Raw genomic sequence first — 15,631 nt, 5'->3', positions numbered from 1 at the left:
TTTTTTGACAATTCACATATTGTTATGCAATGATCATCTTTTCCATTCCGTATAACATTGCTCCTGCCACTCCATCATTTACCATTACGATTACCATTACCATTACGATTACCGTTACTATTATTATTACCATTACCATTACGATTGCCATTACTATTATCATTACCATTACCATTCCATTATTTCTACCATGATCATTATCATTACCATTGTCATTACCATTACCATCACCATTACCATTACCATTACGATTGCCGTTACTATTATCATTACTATTACCATTCCATTATCTCTACCATCATCATTATCATTACCATTGGCATTACCATTACCATTCCATTATTTTTACCATTATCGTTATCATTACCACTACCTTTATCATTACTTTTACCACTACTATTGTGATAACCATTACCATTCCCATTATCCATGACATTGCCATAATCATAACCGCTACTATTACCACTACTGACCCATTATGATTACTTTTACCCGTACCACTACCATTAAATTATCATTATGAATGCCATTACCAATTTAATTACCACTACTATTTCCATTATTTTTCTATTACCTCTACTATGCCGCTGCCATTACTATTACCACTACGATCACCATTACCATTCCGGTTACCATAACCATTGCTTTTGTGGTCTCCATAATGATTCACATTACCATTACAACGCCATTACGAATACAATTATCATTACCATTACTATTAATTATATCGTTATCACTACAATTACTATTATTTCTACCATAACCATTACTATTACCGCTCCCATTACCATTTCTAATTGCTCTAACTATTCCAATTACGATTACTATTACCACTACCATTACCATTTCTAATTGCTCTAACTATTCCAATTACGATTACTATTACCACTACCATCACCATTACTTTCACCATCACTGCAATTACCTTTGCGATTACCTTTGTCATTTCCCTTATGATTGCAACAAATATTACTTTTCTGAATAAATTTAAAATCTCCTTTCTTCAACACTTTCAAAATTTGTATTCTCCCTAAAACTGTTGTGACAACTATCGATTACGTTTACCCTTATCAACTTGATCGGCTTAACTTTTACTCCCACCTCTTTGAAAACCTGGCTCCCACTAACTACCCCGTTCCGTTGTTATTTCTCTAACAATAACTCAAACAATTTTCGTAAAAGAATCCAGATGGTACTTTACGTACAACCAATAAAAAATCCAAAGAAAAGCACAAAGATAAAGATAATAAATATAAAGAAAGAGAAAAAGTTATTGACAATGCTTTAGAGCATAATGGCGCTGATTGTGTAAATGAGAAAAACTCTGAAAATTTGGTGAGTAAATATGAACCGAATAATCGAACTACAAATCTTTGGATCCCTTCTATAAATACTTGTTTCCCTGCTATAGTTAAGCAAATTGTAAATTTTTTTAAACTATATACGTATTTTGCAACGGCATATACATTTTTTTAAGTACTTACGTTGGGACTTTAGTATTATTTATATTAGGATGGTCCTTAAAATATCAACATCCCTTTATTTTTTTCTGCGTACAAAATGAAGACACCACAAGAATTTCAATTTGAAAAATAGAAAAATGTGTGTCGCTGCCAGGGTTTAAAAAACAATAATTTTATTTTTAAATCGAAATAATTTTACAAAATTTAGACTTTATTTACTTAATTTATATGAAAAAGTTTCATTACGCTGAGTTATAGCTGGTCAAAGTCAAAAAATATTTTCGAATTATGCGACTTAAAAAAATTTCAAACCCTGAACAATTTTTTTAAATTTTAAAAATATCGTGGAAGCCTTCATTTTGTACATAAAAACTTGCCCCATACAAAATTAATATGTCGTTATTTTAAGCACCACCACATATAAGTAGCGTTTTAATTATACAAGCCCTGTTTGTAATATAAAATTCATATAAAAGTTATTTGCATGATCGTATTTTGTACGTACATTATTTATTTGCCTCAAATTATTTCATCAAACGGTACTTTTTAAATTAAATACTCGTAGTATTTAGTACAAAAGAAGGAGTTTTCATTCGTTTAGTAAATGTTTGCGCACATATAAGTAAAAATACCTATATTTACATATTTTACTAAGTGTTTGCCTTAGTTTCTCTTCCCATTTGTATAGAACCTATTAATGTTGTCAACTACAGGTTGCTTATGAGAGGTTTTTAATGACAGAAATATAATTAAGCATTATCCATTACCGCTATTAGATAAAAAGTTTAGTGTTGCTCATACCGATTGCTTGTTGTTGTTGCAGCGGCTACTTAGCCCTTTCAAGGTTAATGGGCCTCTGTACACTAGACTGTTCAGTCCGCCTACAACCGGTTTTGTGTGGATAAGAGGGGGAAGAGAGCTCGAGTTTACCTCGTTCATTTCAGTCCGCGCAAAAATAAGGAAGAGTCTCGAGCATGAAAATTGTCGGGCTTTTTGACTCCAATCAAAATTAATCTACTTTAAGGAAGTCTGTGCCAATGGGCTTACAAGTCAAAAAAAGCCCAACATGTGCGGGTATTTACGGACCCGGCAATAAGATCTGTATTGCATGCTCATAGTTTCGGCCCTAGCGAAAGTGCATTTATAGTACATAGAACTGTTTACACTTTTGAAATTTAATACATTTTATTAAAAACTCACTTCCATGCAAACATGTATAGAAATATGTAAAATATTTTTTACCCCTTCACATATCCTGACGTTCAGATAATTTTTTTTTTTTTTGTAATTTGAAGTATGGGTAATTAAAATATATCCATGTATGTAAAAGTAAATCCATACAACTGTAAATACATATATACATATGTATGTACGTGCGTTAAAACCCCCTCAAACTACATTTAACTACAACGTAATCGCAATTTAATCTTTTACTCAAATCCTTAACAATTTCAGGGCAATCGAGATGGCGCCTCCTCGCCAGCGCATTGGTATAAGAGTCGTAGCGTTGTGTTGGCCAGCATGAAAGCACGCCAAATGCTCACCTGGATACTGGGTAAAGAGGATTCGAAATTTAAACATTGCGAGAATTTGCAAGTACTCTAAAGAGTAGCAGCACGAATGGTATGCGGAGAAATAAATATTATCGGACTGGCAGAGAAATGTAATTAAGCCGTATGTACTTAGCTATGCATCTACATATGTATGTATAATGAAAATAAGCGAAACCAAGTAGTATGTGGGTGTAGATTAAGGATTTCGTAATAATAGATGTATCTAACGCATATGTAGTATACCATTTAACTACTTTATTTATATACATATGTACATATGTGTGTATGTATGTGTATTTCTAGTCTCTAGGTTAGGTGTGACATGAATCAATATTCTTATACCGATTGTAGGTAGATTACCCTTAGATATAGTTATGTAGATATGTTGTATATAAGTGTAAAAAATAATAATAAAATCTATCTGAAAATGTCATAGTTTAACAGTAATGCAATAGCACTGTATATTATGTATACTTTAGCGGCTACTTAAGTGCTGTTAAGCTATTGTATCTACATACATACATATGTATATCCGTGGTGATACATTTTTTTAACTAAAATCAAAACCTTAAGAATAAAACCAAATGCCCTTTAAAAACAGCAGGTTTCGTTTAAATTTAATTACATGAAAATAGAAATTGCCACTAATTTACATACATATGAATATATATACATGCCAATATAACCAATAGATATATGTATGTACAAATATATATACTATGTGCTATATGAAGAATTATAATAGTAACCATATATCAATAGAAATGCATTATAACTATTTTTTTTTTCAATTAAAAATATTTTTTAATTTTAAATATTTTTATTCTCTTTTAAATGTTCTTGTTTTTGCTAGCTTATTCTTTGTGCAAAATATAATTTTCTATGACCTTTTTTTACTTTTCGTATACTTTCTTGCTGTTACTTCGCCCATACCGAATTTCCTTTAGGTATTGAAATAACAAAATATTTGTGCCATTTAAAAAATGCCCTGTGGACGAAACTTATGCCGGATTTCCACTGGCCTTTCAAATGCCAAATTCAGGCATTAAACCCCCGAGTTTTCTCATTGCAATGCCTAGTGGAACAGTGTTGGAAACTTTATTGGATAGTTTTATAATTTAAAAATTTTATTTGTCTTCAGTTTATTTTCTATCTCTTAATAACATATGTTTTTGAATATTATAAAATATAAAACATTAGCATAATTAAAGATAAAAGAATCTAAAATGGCCAATTTAATATATTAAGTATGTAAATATGTATAGAAAAACTTTGCCAAAGTGAATTGGAAATGAATCAAGAAAACAAGCTAAAAATAAGGTGTGTAAATATGTACTAAATTGTGGTTTCACGAGCCCCAAACGACTCTCAATTTGGGCGAGAAAACCTTTTCTCAATTTCATGTACTCGACTTTAAGGCCGTTTTCTCAAGTATATTTTAAAATTTATTTGTCACTATTTTTTTTTTTTTTTTTTGTTGAATATGAATTATATAAATATATATTCATAGTCGAAATAATGTCGATTCTTAAGTTAGTTGCAGCCATTTTCACATATATTCCATTGAAAATTATGTTAAAAAGCTGCAAATAACTTATAGGAATTCTAAGGATGAAGAAATAGTTCAAACTAAAAGAATTAGATAAAATATTTATTTTAAAAAAAGGCAGTTCAAGTAGTATTTTGAACTTACCAAAGGGTCAGTAGAGAATGATGGAAGCAGCTATTATTCCATTTTGCAAATGAGTGTCATAATTACTCAATTTGGGGAAAGTGGAAACGCAATGTAAGAAAAAGAAATTTAAGACTAAAAAATTGGTGCACGATTTTTGCTTTTTTCAAAAGTTAGCCATGAAGCATATTAGTAAATTGATTAAAGTCTAATATTTTCATTTTGTTTCTGACCGAACAATAAAGCTTTTTACGTACATGTTAACCTTAGTTTAAGAAAATAGTTTTTCTTGTTAAAAAAATGCGCCAAAAAATCAATAGTTAAGTACCCGAACTGACAAAATGGTAAAAGTTGCTTTACCAATTTTTTTTTCTGAGTTAGAGAACTACACCAGTGACATGTAAGCCCTACAAAAATTTTCTTAGCTTAAACTATGTATGTATTGTCTAAGTCCTTTAAGTATTAAGTAAAAAATAAGAAAAATCATTGTACATATATAGTATGAAAACAAGCGCTCAGTAAAGCTTTACAAAAGGGAAGAAGATTGAAGAAAAAACTGCAAAAATTTTCAGTTATGCAATTTTTTTCAAAGTGTACTTTGATTAAAAATGTATATTTTTACTTTGGTTTGTACAATATAAATTTTTTGTCAAATTATTCTTCCCTTACTTAGTTAATAAGTAATAGTTTTATAACTAAAAATAAATAAATCTAATTTGTTTACAAATACAAAATCAAAACCTATCTATAAATATCTGCCAAAGTGCCCATTTCTTAAATGAAAAACTCGTGTAAATCAAAAATATCAAAAATTTATAAATTAATATAAGTATGTAGAATTTCTCAAACGAAATTATAAACAAGTGACTAAATTAGAAAAACCTACTTATATACCTACACAAATTTTGTTTGGATTATAATTGATGTATCTGTTGCTTCTAAAAAGTAGACAGTTAAATCAAAATGAATTATGTGTATATGTATGTGTGTACATTCACGGGGAAATTTTTAAGAATTTTAGATTTTTTAATCGCATGCTTTTTTCTTTCGCTTTTTGTTAGTGGCTCAAATTTACGACTTTTTCTGTGCTTTATGACATTTATAGCATGAAATTCTGACACCTTCTGAAGAGCGAAGTTTTATGTCTTTATTTGTTTGCTTTAAAATGTAATGATTACTTACCGATGCTGTGAAAGCGTTCTTTCTTTATGGAGACATTCTCATATCTTCCCTAGTTGGGCTTTTTTCTTTTTATTTATTTTATTTGTTTGCTTCAAAATGTAATGATTACTTACCGACGCTGTCGAAGCATTTTCCTTTATAGATGCCTTCTCGTACCTTCTCTTGTTGGACTTTTTTCTTTTTATTTATTTTATTTGTGTACTTCAAAAGGTACTGATTACTTACCTATGCATTCGGATATTTTTGATTTGTTATTTATTTTATTTAAAACTGTATATATAAAAATATTTATTAATTTCATTACACTCATGTATATTTATTCGTTATAATTGCAGATATTCTTAAATCATAAACAACAATAATATTTAGGGCATTCACAAGGTGTCATAAGAGTCATTATGTCACAAAACTATAAATATAAAAGTTGCTTAAAATTAATTTCTTTATTACCTTACATTTTGAAAATGTAGCTCATTATGACTCTTTGCGAATCCTCTATATATTACGTGAACTTAATAATACTTATCTTTAAGAAAAATCATTAAAGGAATATTGCTAGAGTTTATATACTTTTCGCAATTATTATTAACATTGAGTAGCTCTAGATGAAAAGCATAGTTTTTTTACATTCATAAAATCTTCCGCATGCAACACTTTATGTCTTCGCATTGAGTTTGAAACTATTTCTTCTTATAATTTACCATGTTTTATTTTAAAAAGTTACTTCCAAAAAGTGCAGGCTGTATTTTGAGCTAATAAGTTAGTAAAAGTTAGTGTAGTTTAAAACAACACTTTTCAAAACAACCTGCATAACAATTATTATAAAAATTTTAGGTACACTTTTCTATTCGATTTAATTTTAAATGAATACAAAAATTTTCTTCTAGATATTCTCATATATAATAACATATTGTACATACAAAAAAAATTTATAAAAAAAATAGATAATAAGTACTTGTACAAAAAATATATTTTTGTCTTCCGTACAAGTAAATTTAATTAAATTTTTCCATGTATACTTACTAAAAATTTTACTAGTAAACAAATGAAACTTGGCAACATAGTATGTATTTAATTGAAGAGATCATAATCAAAAGTAAATGAACTATTCAAAGCGAAATCAAAGATTTTATAGCATTAAGAAAATATGAAGAATTTTTGAAATGAATTTCATGTTTGAAAATGAAATTGCAAAATTCAGCTTGTATGTACATACATACATATTAAGTTGAAGTGTCTCTAATGTTTTCTATGTGTGACTTGCAGATGGATCAACTAGCCCTAACTAAAAATACTTATGAGCGCATAATTATATGCATACATACTTTCGTATATACATACATACATACATAGATACTATATAGTACATATATACACACAATAATTAAATACATACGCATCTGCATACGAAACAAATACTATACATACAGCCATATAAACGAAACTTCTACCAAAAATACTTCTACAAGTACATACTTTGCCACACTTTGTGTAAACTTGTGAAAAAACCGAAATAAAAAAGGAATAAGGAAATAAGCCACAATAAACTTTAATTAATAATTTTTCAGAAATTGTACATTTATGCATGTAAGTACATGCATCAGCAATAAAAAAAAAACACCAACAATGACAGCCATTAATTAACTGTAAAATGTATACCTTATATGAGTTTTCTTGTGTAATCAAATACATATGTATATGTAAATCAAAAACAAAAAAAAAATATATGAAAATTTAAAAATCTGATTAAATATTAAAAACAATAAAAAGAAATTGAGTGTTTCAAATACTTTGTGAGAGGATAGTTTTTATTTTCGCTTATTATTTAAAAAAAACATTTAGGCAGTAAGTACTGAATTTTTATGGATCTACAAATGTTTCAAATATACATACATATTTCTCCAAAGTATGTATATGGGGGTAGACATATTCAGAAACATGTACAGGGTGTTTCAATAAGAACACAGATATTCTCAATAGGGCCATTGTTTCATGCGCTGTTTGGCAATTGGCAGCTTTCGGTTGAAAGATATTTTCCAGGTTCATGCTATCTAATTCAGGCCATAAAAAGTTTTGTTATCATGTCGCGATGACATTCACCGTGCAACGTAACAGCATTAGCGGCTTCATTTTCGAAGAAGTATTTACGGTCCGATGACTCCGCCAGCCCAAAAATCACACCGAATAGTGACTATCTAGTTGTTCGTGCAGTGGCCGCAGTTTTGCTAGATCGTATCCGTTTAGATGAAAATTTGCCTCATAGCTCATAATGATTTTTTTTTATTCAACTAAGTATCGCTCCATGACTAAGTTCGCCAAAGAATGTAGTACCAATTGCCTGAAAAAGAATATAAAATAATTAATATATCACAAATAATTGCTGTCAAAGATCTGTATCACCTTTATATCACCATATACTTGGTAAAAGTTGGGAAGCTAAAGAAAACTAGCGGCAAAGTAGACAGTAAAATTGCGTGACTAAAAAGTTGCAATTTCGACACGGCCTTCTATTAAATTTGTGGCGGTAGGTTGAAAGCGCTGAAAGTTTTTTAAATTCATGTAAATTAAAAATACGTGTTACAACAAATGTTTCAGTGCCTTGCTTACGTCAAAAAATTTGCTATTCTTAACATCAGCGAACATCTTTGATTTTTTCAGCTAACTAAATTGGTTTTTCTATAATAAAAAAACTAAACAAACAACAATTCTTGACTAGCTTCATACAATTTAGTTATGTATATTTTTTTTTTATTTGTAACTGAAAATACATTGTAAATTCTATTTTATTTGCCTTAGCAAATCTTAAAATTAGTTTCCTCATTTATATGGCATTTGCGTCAACGCGAATTTAGGCGCGCGTACATACTCGTATGTATGTATGTAAGTACTTATGCCTGTAAGTGCCTATTTACAGAATTATTTCTTGCCAACACATTCTATTGTTATGACAGCAAACCAACAACAGCGTAAGGGATGTGTTAATTGCAGAATAGCTACCACTAATTGTCTAATAATTGCCGCTGAGTTTTTTTTTTCGTAAGCATTATGTTAAGAAAAACATTCGCAAATGTGCGGCACAAACATGCAATATTTTTTTTTATTTCATGTAAACTTGAATAAAATAGTCATAGAATTAAACGAAAATTAGAAAGAAATAATTTACATAAACTGAGAAGCTTTCAGGAGTTTTCAAAGTGGTGTGAAATTTTACACGATAACTTACTGCACTGCACGGCTGAGAATCACATCAATAAGGTAGGTCAGTAGTACTACATTTAGATTGATGTCTTGTAAATATAAAAAAAAAAAATTTATAAAAGCTAAAGCAACCAATCAATATATAGAACATAAGGGTTTTATAGAAATTATTTCGCAGGCAATACTATTAGCTATTTATACCTACTTTTGAAATTTTCGTAAATCCTTCCTACCTCGAAACATAGTGGAACTGAAATAAAACCCTTGAATGCTCAGTACAAACGGACACCGTTTTTTTACGAACTCCGTCTTATTTGTTTGGCTGCGTCACCCGAATAGGCTTGTGTGCGTTTGCATTCGGTTTCACTGAGCGAAATGTCAAAAAGCAATAGTGCTTACCGTTCCCGTCGCAATTGTGTTTACCCGACTGGAATGGATCAACCCCCGTCAGCCCGTTACCCGCTCTCCACTACAATTCTGCTTACCACATAAATATCACACCGATTCCTCACTATCGCACTTTCTCACTTTGAGGTCTGTCATTAATGCGTGATCACAAGACAAAGTAAAGTCCAGAACTTAATTTGATTTTGATTAGAAAGAAAAACAGTTTATTAAAAATATCATACATCTAGAATTTTTTTTAATTTTAAACTTTAATAATCTATTCTATGTATATATGTAGTCTAGTTAAGTTCAAAAATTCGTTCGCTCAAATTTTTTTAACTTTATACAAACTCTTCAAAAAACTCTCCACAAACAAATGCTTTCCTAAATTAATTTGTATTCATTACATAACTGTCCCAAGGTAAAAAAGTAGCGAATGCCATTTCTCACTAAGCCAATGAATCATTGAGGGATACGTGATGATTTACATTAAGGTATTCATTTGTAGCACTACTAAATTTAAACTGAGCGCGAGCGCGAGCGCGAGAATAATAAACAAAAATATTTGTTTAAAAGTTCAAATGACATTCGCAAATAATAACAAACACGAACAATGACAAAACTGTGGCATACATACTACACACGTACATATGTATATTGCGAAGCAGCTGCAGCTCGCGTGATTTGAACGCGCGCCTAATGACGTCTATGAATATGGTGCACCAATTCAGCGTTGCAGCTTTGGTAATTTTTTACCAAAATTGGTCATTTTTGTCTTTATTTAACAAATTTGGTGATTTGGTTATTTATTTTTTAATTTGGTACCTTTTTCGAATCGATCCTACATGTAACATAGGTCAAAACAAGTCCTGATTCCCCATTAGGGAAGTGGGCCGTAAGCGTTTCCTTTTATAGAAAAACAAGGTAATCCTGATGGTTTCGCAAGGCGAAAAGTTCTTTGGCGTTACTAGAATTGTGTGATCTCTAACAAACTACCTGAAAGTGGCTATTGCTATATCTATCGTGTCCTTTTCCAAAAGGTGGTAGATGGTCCTACCTATCCTTGTCAGTTCGTCAGCTTTGCAATTGCCATCACTATTACGTCGCATGGTGCCAAGTCGGATGATCTCAGTGGCCAAATGACATTCCCTTTAATAAACCTATGTTGCAATTGACCGTATCCATGACACTGTGAATGATCAGATGTCTGCAGTTGTGGCAACACTGCACCAATTGCATGTGCCTCGGACAAGGTGCGTAATCAGAGCGGATAGGAGGCTATACCATACACTTTCACACACACAAACATAGCACATGCACTTGAATTCACCTTAACGCCTGCACTATTTAAAGGTACGCTACTGCCTCAAGAGTGGTCCCGTACTGGTTTAGATTTGTTCATGGGATCATGAAGAAATTAACGGTAATCTTAAGTTTTGATATGAGAATTGAAGCCGCTTTTGTTTTTTTGCTTAAAAATTAAATATATTTTGATTATCAAATAAACCTGAAATTAAAGTTTTCTCCATATGATTTGTGTTATAATTTGCTAGTAATTTGTCGCATGTGTATGAATTGAGCAAAACCATGTTGTCAACTGTAACATACGACAAAGTGCGAGTAAATAAAATTAGCAATAAATGTTGCAGATTTTGTATAACTTTTTTTTTAATAATAAATTCCAATATGATATATTTATTGAAAAGAGACAACTACATATATGATAACATAATAGCGTATATCATGTAAAAGAAAGAGAAAACTAAATAAATAAATAATTAAAAAAAAAAATGATGGAAAGTTTTTGAATTTCTCACACAAACTGTTTGTAGTACTAGGCGTAGTGTATTTAACAGATACGGTTCTTACTGGGAAGCAAAGAGCACTTTTTTACTCAAACTAGCGGTGGGGTAAAGTAAATTGCACTATTTTTTTACAAAATGAATCACAAAAGTTGAAAAAATCGCTTTGTCAACAGCTAATTACGTTCGTAGGTGCGAAAACTAAAAATTATTTGATGTTAATTGCGCTAATTTTTTTCGAAGATAACAAAGCGTCATTTGAGAGCGCGCTGCCGTAGCGGAACTGATTTTTGACGGCGCAAGTAAACGTACCAGCGCGCCGGATGTTAGCCAGATACAGGAAGCGGATATATTGGGCGTATTTTGTGGCGAAGAAATGAGTTCGCTGAATAAAATGGTTACTACTAAACCTATATGTATATAAAAAGTTTAACACCAGTTTTAGTGAACGCGCTAATGATTAATAAAATATTTAAAATTACTGCCAAATATGTATGCCAGCAATTTTAACTTTATCAATTTTCTTAAATAATTTCGGATTTTAACTATTAATTAAAAACGATTTTCACATAAATTTTATAACATCCATTCATTAGCATAACGGCGTCAAATAGTATACTTTAAGCTTCGCAATTTGCAATTGTTAAGTATGTAAATACAACTCGTAAAAATGTAATTGCTACTGAAAGCGTGCTTTTCATGCTTACTTGTCGATTTTTCACAAGTTGCCTCACTATAAAAGGCAGCTGCAATAGCTCCTATTGCAACAATAGCTTGTTAATAGGCAAAAGTGCAATACAAAACCTGGTAAGAAGACACCAATCTATTAAAAAACGTGCCAATAAAGCAAAAGAAAAAAAGCTTAAAATGTGCAATAACAATGTAAGTGAATATAAAAACATAAAATATGTATCAAAAGAATATATATATTTGGCGCTTTATTTTGGCTGTACATTTAACAAATTTGCTCTAACTCCCTCTCGCTTTCTCATTTCTCATATTCACTACAGTGTCAAAACATTCGTTACATAATTTTATGCGCACTGCTTGGCCTCGCCTACTCACTTCCCATCTCCGGTGAGAATGAAAACAACAATCTTGGGCCTACCGTAACCTCTACTACAGCAAAGCCGAATTCACTTGAAGTGAATCTACGACATAGGCGCCAATATGTACCAGTACAAGATTTAAATTCATTTTTGATTTTGGAACCTATCGTCGTCCAGCAACAGCCAATTCCATTTCTCACCGTAGCAAATGTACACAATCAACGTTCGCGGCGCACCTTGACTCAGGCGGAACTCGATGAACCCGTCGATGTGGACTTTGATATGGAGGTCGCAGAAGTTAACGTATTTCGTCCCCTCTTCCGTTATCGCGCTGAAGTGGCACGTAATCTGGGACGTAGACAACAGCTTGGTTAACACTTTTTTAAAGTGCAACCATTTTAAAACTAAGAATTATAAATGTATACATAGTTTAAGTGATTTTGATACCTCATTAATCGATAGTGTAATCAATAAGTGGCTGAAAACTTAAAAATATATGCTTTTGTTTTCGTTAAAGTAACGTTAGTCAATTTCTTCTGCTTCTGCCATCTTACATATTCTTCGGTACTCGTCGGTAAGAAGATGGAATAACGAGCTGTACGAGCTTTTTAACGACATTGGCATAGTCAAGCGCAAACAAAAATACAACGATTGCGTTGGCTTGGAGATGTTGTACGCTTGGATGACGACGCTCCAGTGAAAAGATCCTTCGACTCCGCACCCATGGGTGAACAATGAATGAAAGGGCCAAGTGCAGAGGAACCTGTCGGCACTTGGGATGAACAACTGGTGCAAAACTGCAAAGGAGAGATGACACTGGCGAAACTTTCTGGTCTCGGCCCAAACCGACAAACGGTTGTAAAGCCTAATAAGAAGAAGAAGAACGATAGTAAATTATAGTGAATAGGCATAGTGTTAGTTGACTTTGACGAGTTGACCTTGACGATTACGAATGATGGACGAATCGGTTTGGGAGGGGCTAAATAGCACCGCTGCAACAACATAGAACCAAAGCTTAAACGTTTTTGAAAACGACTTCAGAAAGAGGTCAAAATATCAGCTAGTAAATATATCAGCCTTATCGTGAGTTTCGCTCGAAAAGCACTCAGCCACCCGTAGTGAATGAACGGTAGGGTATAGTAAATACAAAAAACAGACATTGATGTTTTATTTAAATTGCGGCCTAGAGCTCACAAAAACGAATTAACTATACATATAGTAAAAATCTAAATAATTAGCTGATTCTCAATAAGAACTGCACGGCTTTAAGTAACTCGTGTATTTTTAACGTTGTAAATATCCGTGAAATACTGTAGGTTTTAAGCGAAGAGCACATAAGCGCCATTCTGACGTTGCGAATACGCAGAGCCAAAAATTACAACAATGCTACCAATATATTGTGACAAATACTGCGGCAACGCGAAGCGAACGACGAGAAATTGGCAGAATGTTCGAGGAATCACGTAGAATATTCGACAGCGAGAAACGTCAAGTGGATGAATACTGCGAACAGCGAGAGAATGAGAGCAGGAGCGATAGACGGCAGAACATTCTAGAGCTGTCATGAATGCTAGCGCAGGTATATAAGGCCACCACAGTACGAGTCAAGTTCGTTGAAAGTCAGCAAGCTACCATACAAATTAATTGCGAATCAGCAAGCTATAAGCTCAGTTGTGTTAGCAAGTTTTGTTTCAATTTCCCTAACAATTATTAATAAGTGTTGTTTTTTGCATAGGCAAGTATTGTAAAGGGTTTGTTGTACAATAAAGTTAAATGTACTGTAATTTGGTCATAGTGAGCGTTTATTTAACAATCCATCGATACGAACCTAGAGATTTTTTGTAAATCCATCCAGTAGTCAAGGATAATCGTAACAATATTTAATGAGCTAACGTACACTTGCACGACTCCGTCGCTGCGAATCTTTCAAGATTCGATGTTCTTCTCTTTTGACGAAATCGAAACCCGGTTTGCAGCGTTTTTAACTGCCGTCTCTAAATTGGAGCGCTAAGCGTTACGTTATCCATTGTCAACGAGTGTCAGCGCGCGCTATCCTCAAATCAACGCCATGAACGAAAGACACAAGATCACGTAAGAACAAGAGAGTGAAAAAGTCGATTTTTTTTAGCGGGTTCTACACCATCTTGTTTCACTGAAAAACGAGCGAAAAGTAAACAAAGCAAAGAAAACAACGAAAACCAAAATTAGCCAAAATTATTGTCAGCCACTTTAAACGCACAATTTAGGTAAAATGATGCAACAAAATGCTTTAAAATGTGTTGTTATGTTGAATTAATTCTTCTTTACTTGAATAAAAGTGTAAAATAGTGGTGCTTGTGATGTAAACAAACGCTCAGCTGACGAACCCGCTTTCGCAAACTTTTTTCTCAAAGCCAGTTACAAATACAACGTCGCGTTCTTACGTGATCTTGTATTTTTGGTTCATGAAATCAACGTGTCGGAATTTTTGACGTTTTCTCAGGTCCTCTCGTTTTTATTCTCGTTTCCTCTTTCACTTTTTTGTCCTTTCTCTTTCTTTCCGTCTTCTGTATCCAACTTCAACACGTAACGCTCTGTCAAAAATGAAAAATCCATTTACTCGGCATTAGCGCCGCGTTAATGTGCGATGCTTCATACAAATTGTATGGGCATGAGGATTTTTGACAGTTGCTTGGCGCTTTACGCGCCAATTTAGGGCTGACAGTAAGGTGTCAAAGAAGAGGAAGATAAGTGTCATAACAATAAATGAAAAGAAAACAAACGTGCGACGTAAAAAACCTTGTGGAAAACAATTTTGCAACAAAAATATATGCCCGTTCCAATATTTCTTGGCGAAAGAGTGTGGCAACAGACTGTGAAGTATCAGATGTCAAAATTGCTTGCACACACACTCGTCGCCTGAGTAAAAGATTGTCGTAAACGCCACTTTGACGATTTTTAGTTCTAGATGCAGTTATGTATTCTGTAGTTTCCGAGATATTGACTACAACTTTTTCGATAATTTAGTAAAAATTTAGTTGGTGCTGCAGTCATATTAAACTAATCAATATCTTAAAAATGGCGTTCTCCATTTTTGGATACCTCCTATAGAGTCCGAGATATTCAGTAAAAAGTTTCGTTAATATGGTAGAAATTTTATCACATTTTTTCGTATTTCATACAAAGTGGCTGCCAAATTGTAGACAAATGGCGCTTACGACAAAATTTGACTAAAGAAAGTGCTTCATAAACTCAAAACTAATTAACAATAAATATTACAAATTAAATAATTTAAGAATTTTGTGATTACTAGTTTTATTTTCAGAGACTTTGGAGGAAATCTATC

The 15,631-nt window shown here is 32.3% G+C and overlaps 2 protein-coding genes across 2 annotated transcripts in view; both read left to right on the top strand.

Annotated features, from left to right (window-relative positions):
• Nucleotides 1-3,686, top strand: part of LOC118743198 (GTP-binding protein RAD) — a gene marked incomplete in the record, with an annotated part of 111,626 nt that extends 107,940 nt beyond the window's left edge. The window contains 1 exon segment of the mRNA XM_036475750.1: nt 2,919-3,686. Coding sequence (XP_036331643.1) covers nt 2,919-3,068 — 150 coding nt within the window.
• Nucleotides 3,687-11,952: 8,266 nt separating this feature from the next.
• Nucleotides 11,953-13,482, top strand: LOC118744033. Its single transcript, XM_036476792.1, has 2 exons — nt 11,953-12,139; nt 12,268-13,482. Exons 1-2 carry the CDS (start codon nt 11,957-11,959, stop codon nt 12,679-12,681), a joined length of 597 nt encoding a protein of 198 aa, XP_036332685.1. The 5' UTR covers nt 11,953-11,956; the 3' UTR covers nt 12,682-13,482.
• The last annotated feature ends 2,149 nt before the right edge of the window (nt 13,483-15,631 follow it).

The sequence above is a fragment of the Rhagoletis pomonella genome, unplaced genomic scaffold (assembly GCF_013731165.1).
Source record: "Rhagoletis pomonella isolate Grant_MI unplaced genomic scaffold, Rhpom_1.0 Rhpom_scaffold_00007, whole genome shotgun sequence".
Taxonomy (NCBI): domain Eukaryota; kingdom Metazoa; phylum Arthropoda; class Insecta; order Diptera; family Tephritidae; genus Rhagoletis; species Rhagoletis pomonella.
This window is presented reverse-complemented; position numbering and strand designations above follow the sequence as displayed.

Excerpts from the sequence above, each read along its gene's own strand:
- LOC118744033 (XM_036476792.1), top strand. The coding sequence starts at position 11,957 with ATGCTTACTTGTCGATTTTTCACAAGTTGCCTCACTATAAAAGGCAGC. Across the intron at positions 12,140-12,267 it reads TTAAAATGTGCAATAACAAT|TGTCAAAACATTCGTTACAT; the intron begins GTAAGTGAATAT and ends TATTCACTACAG.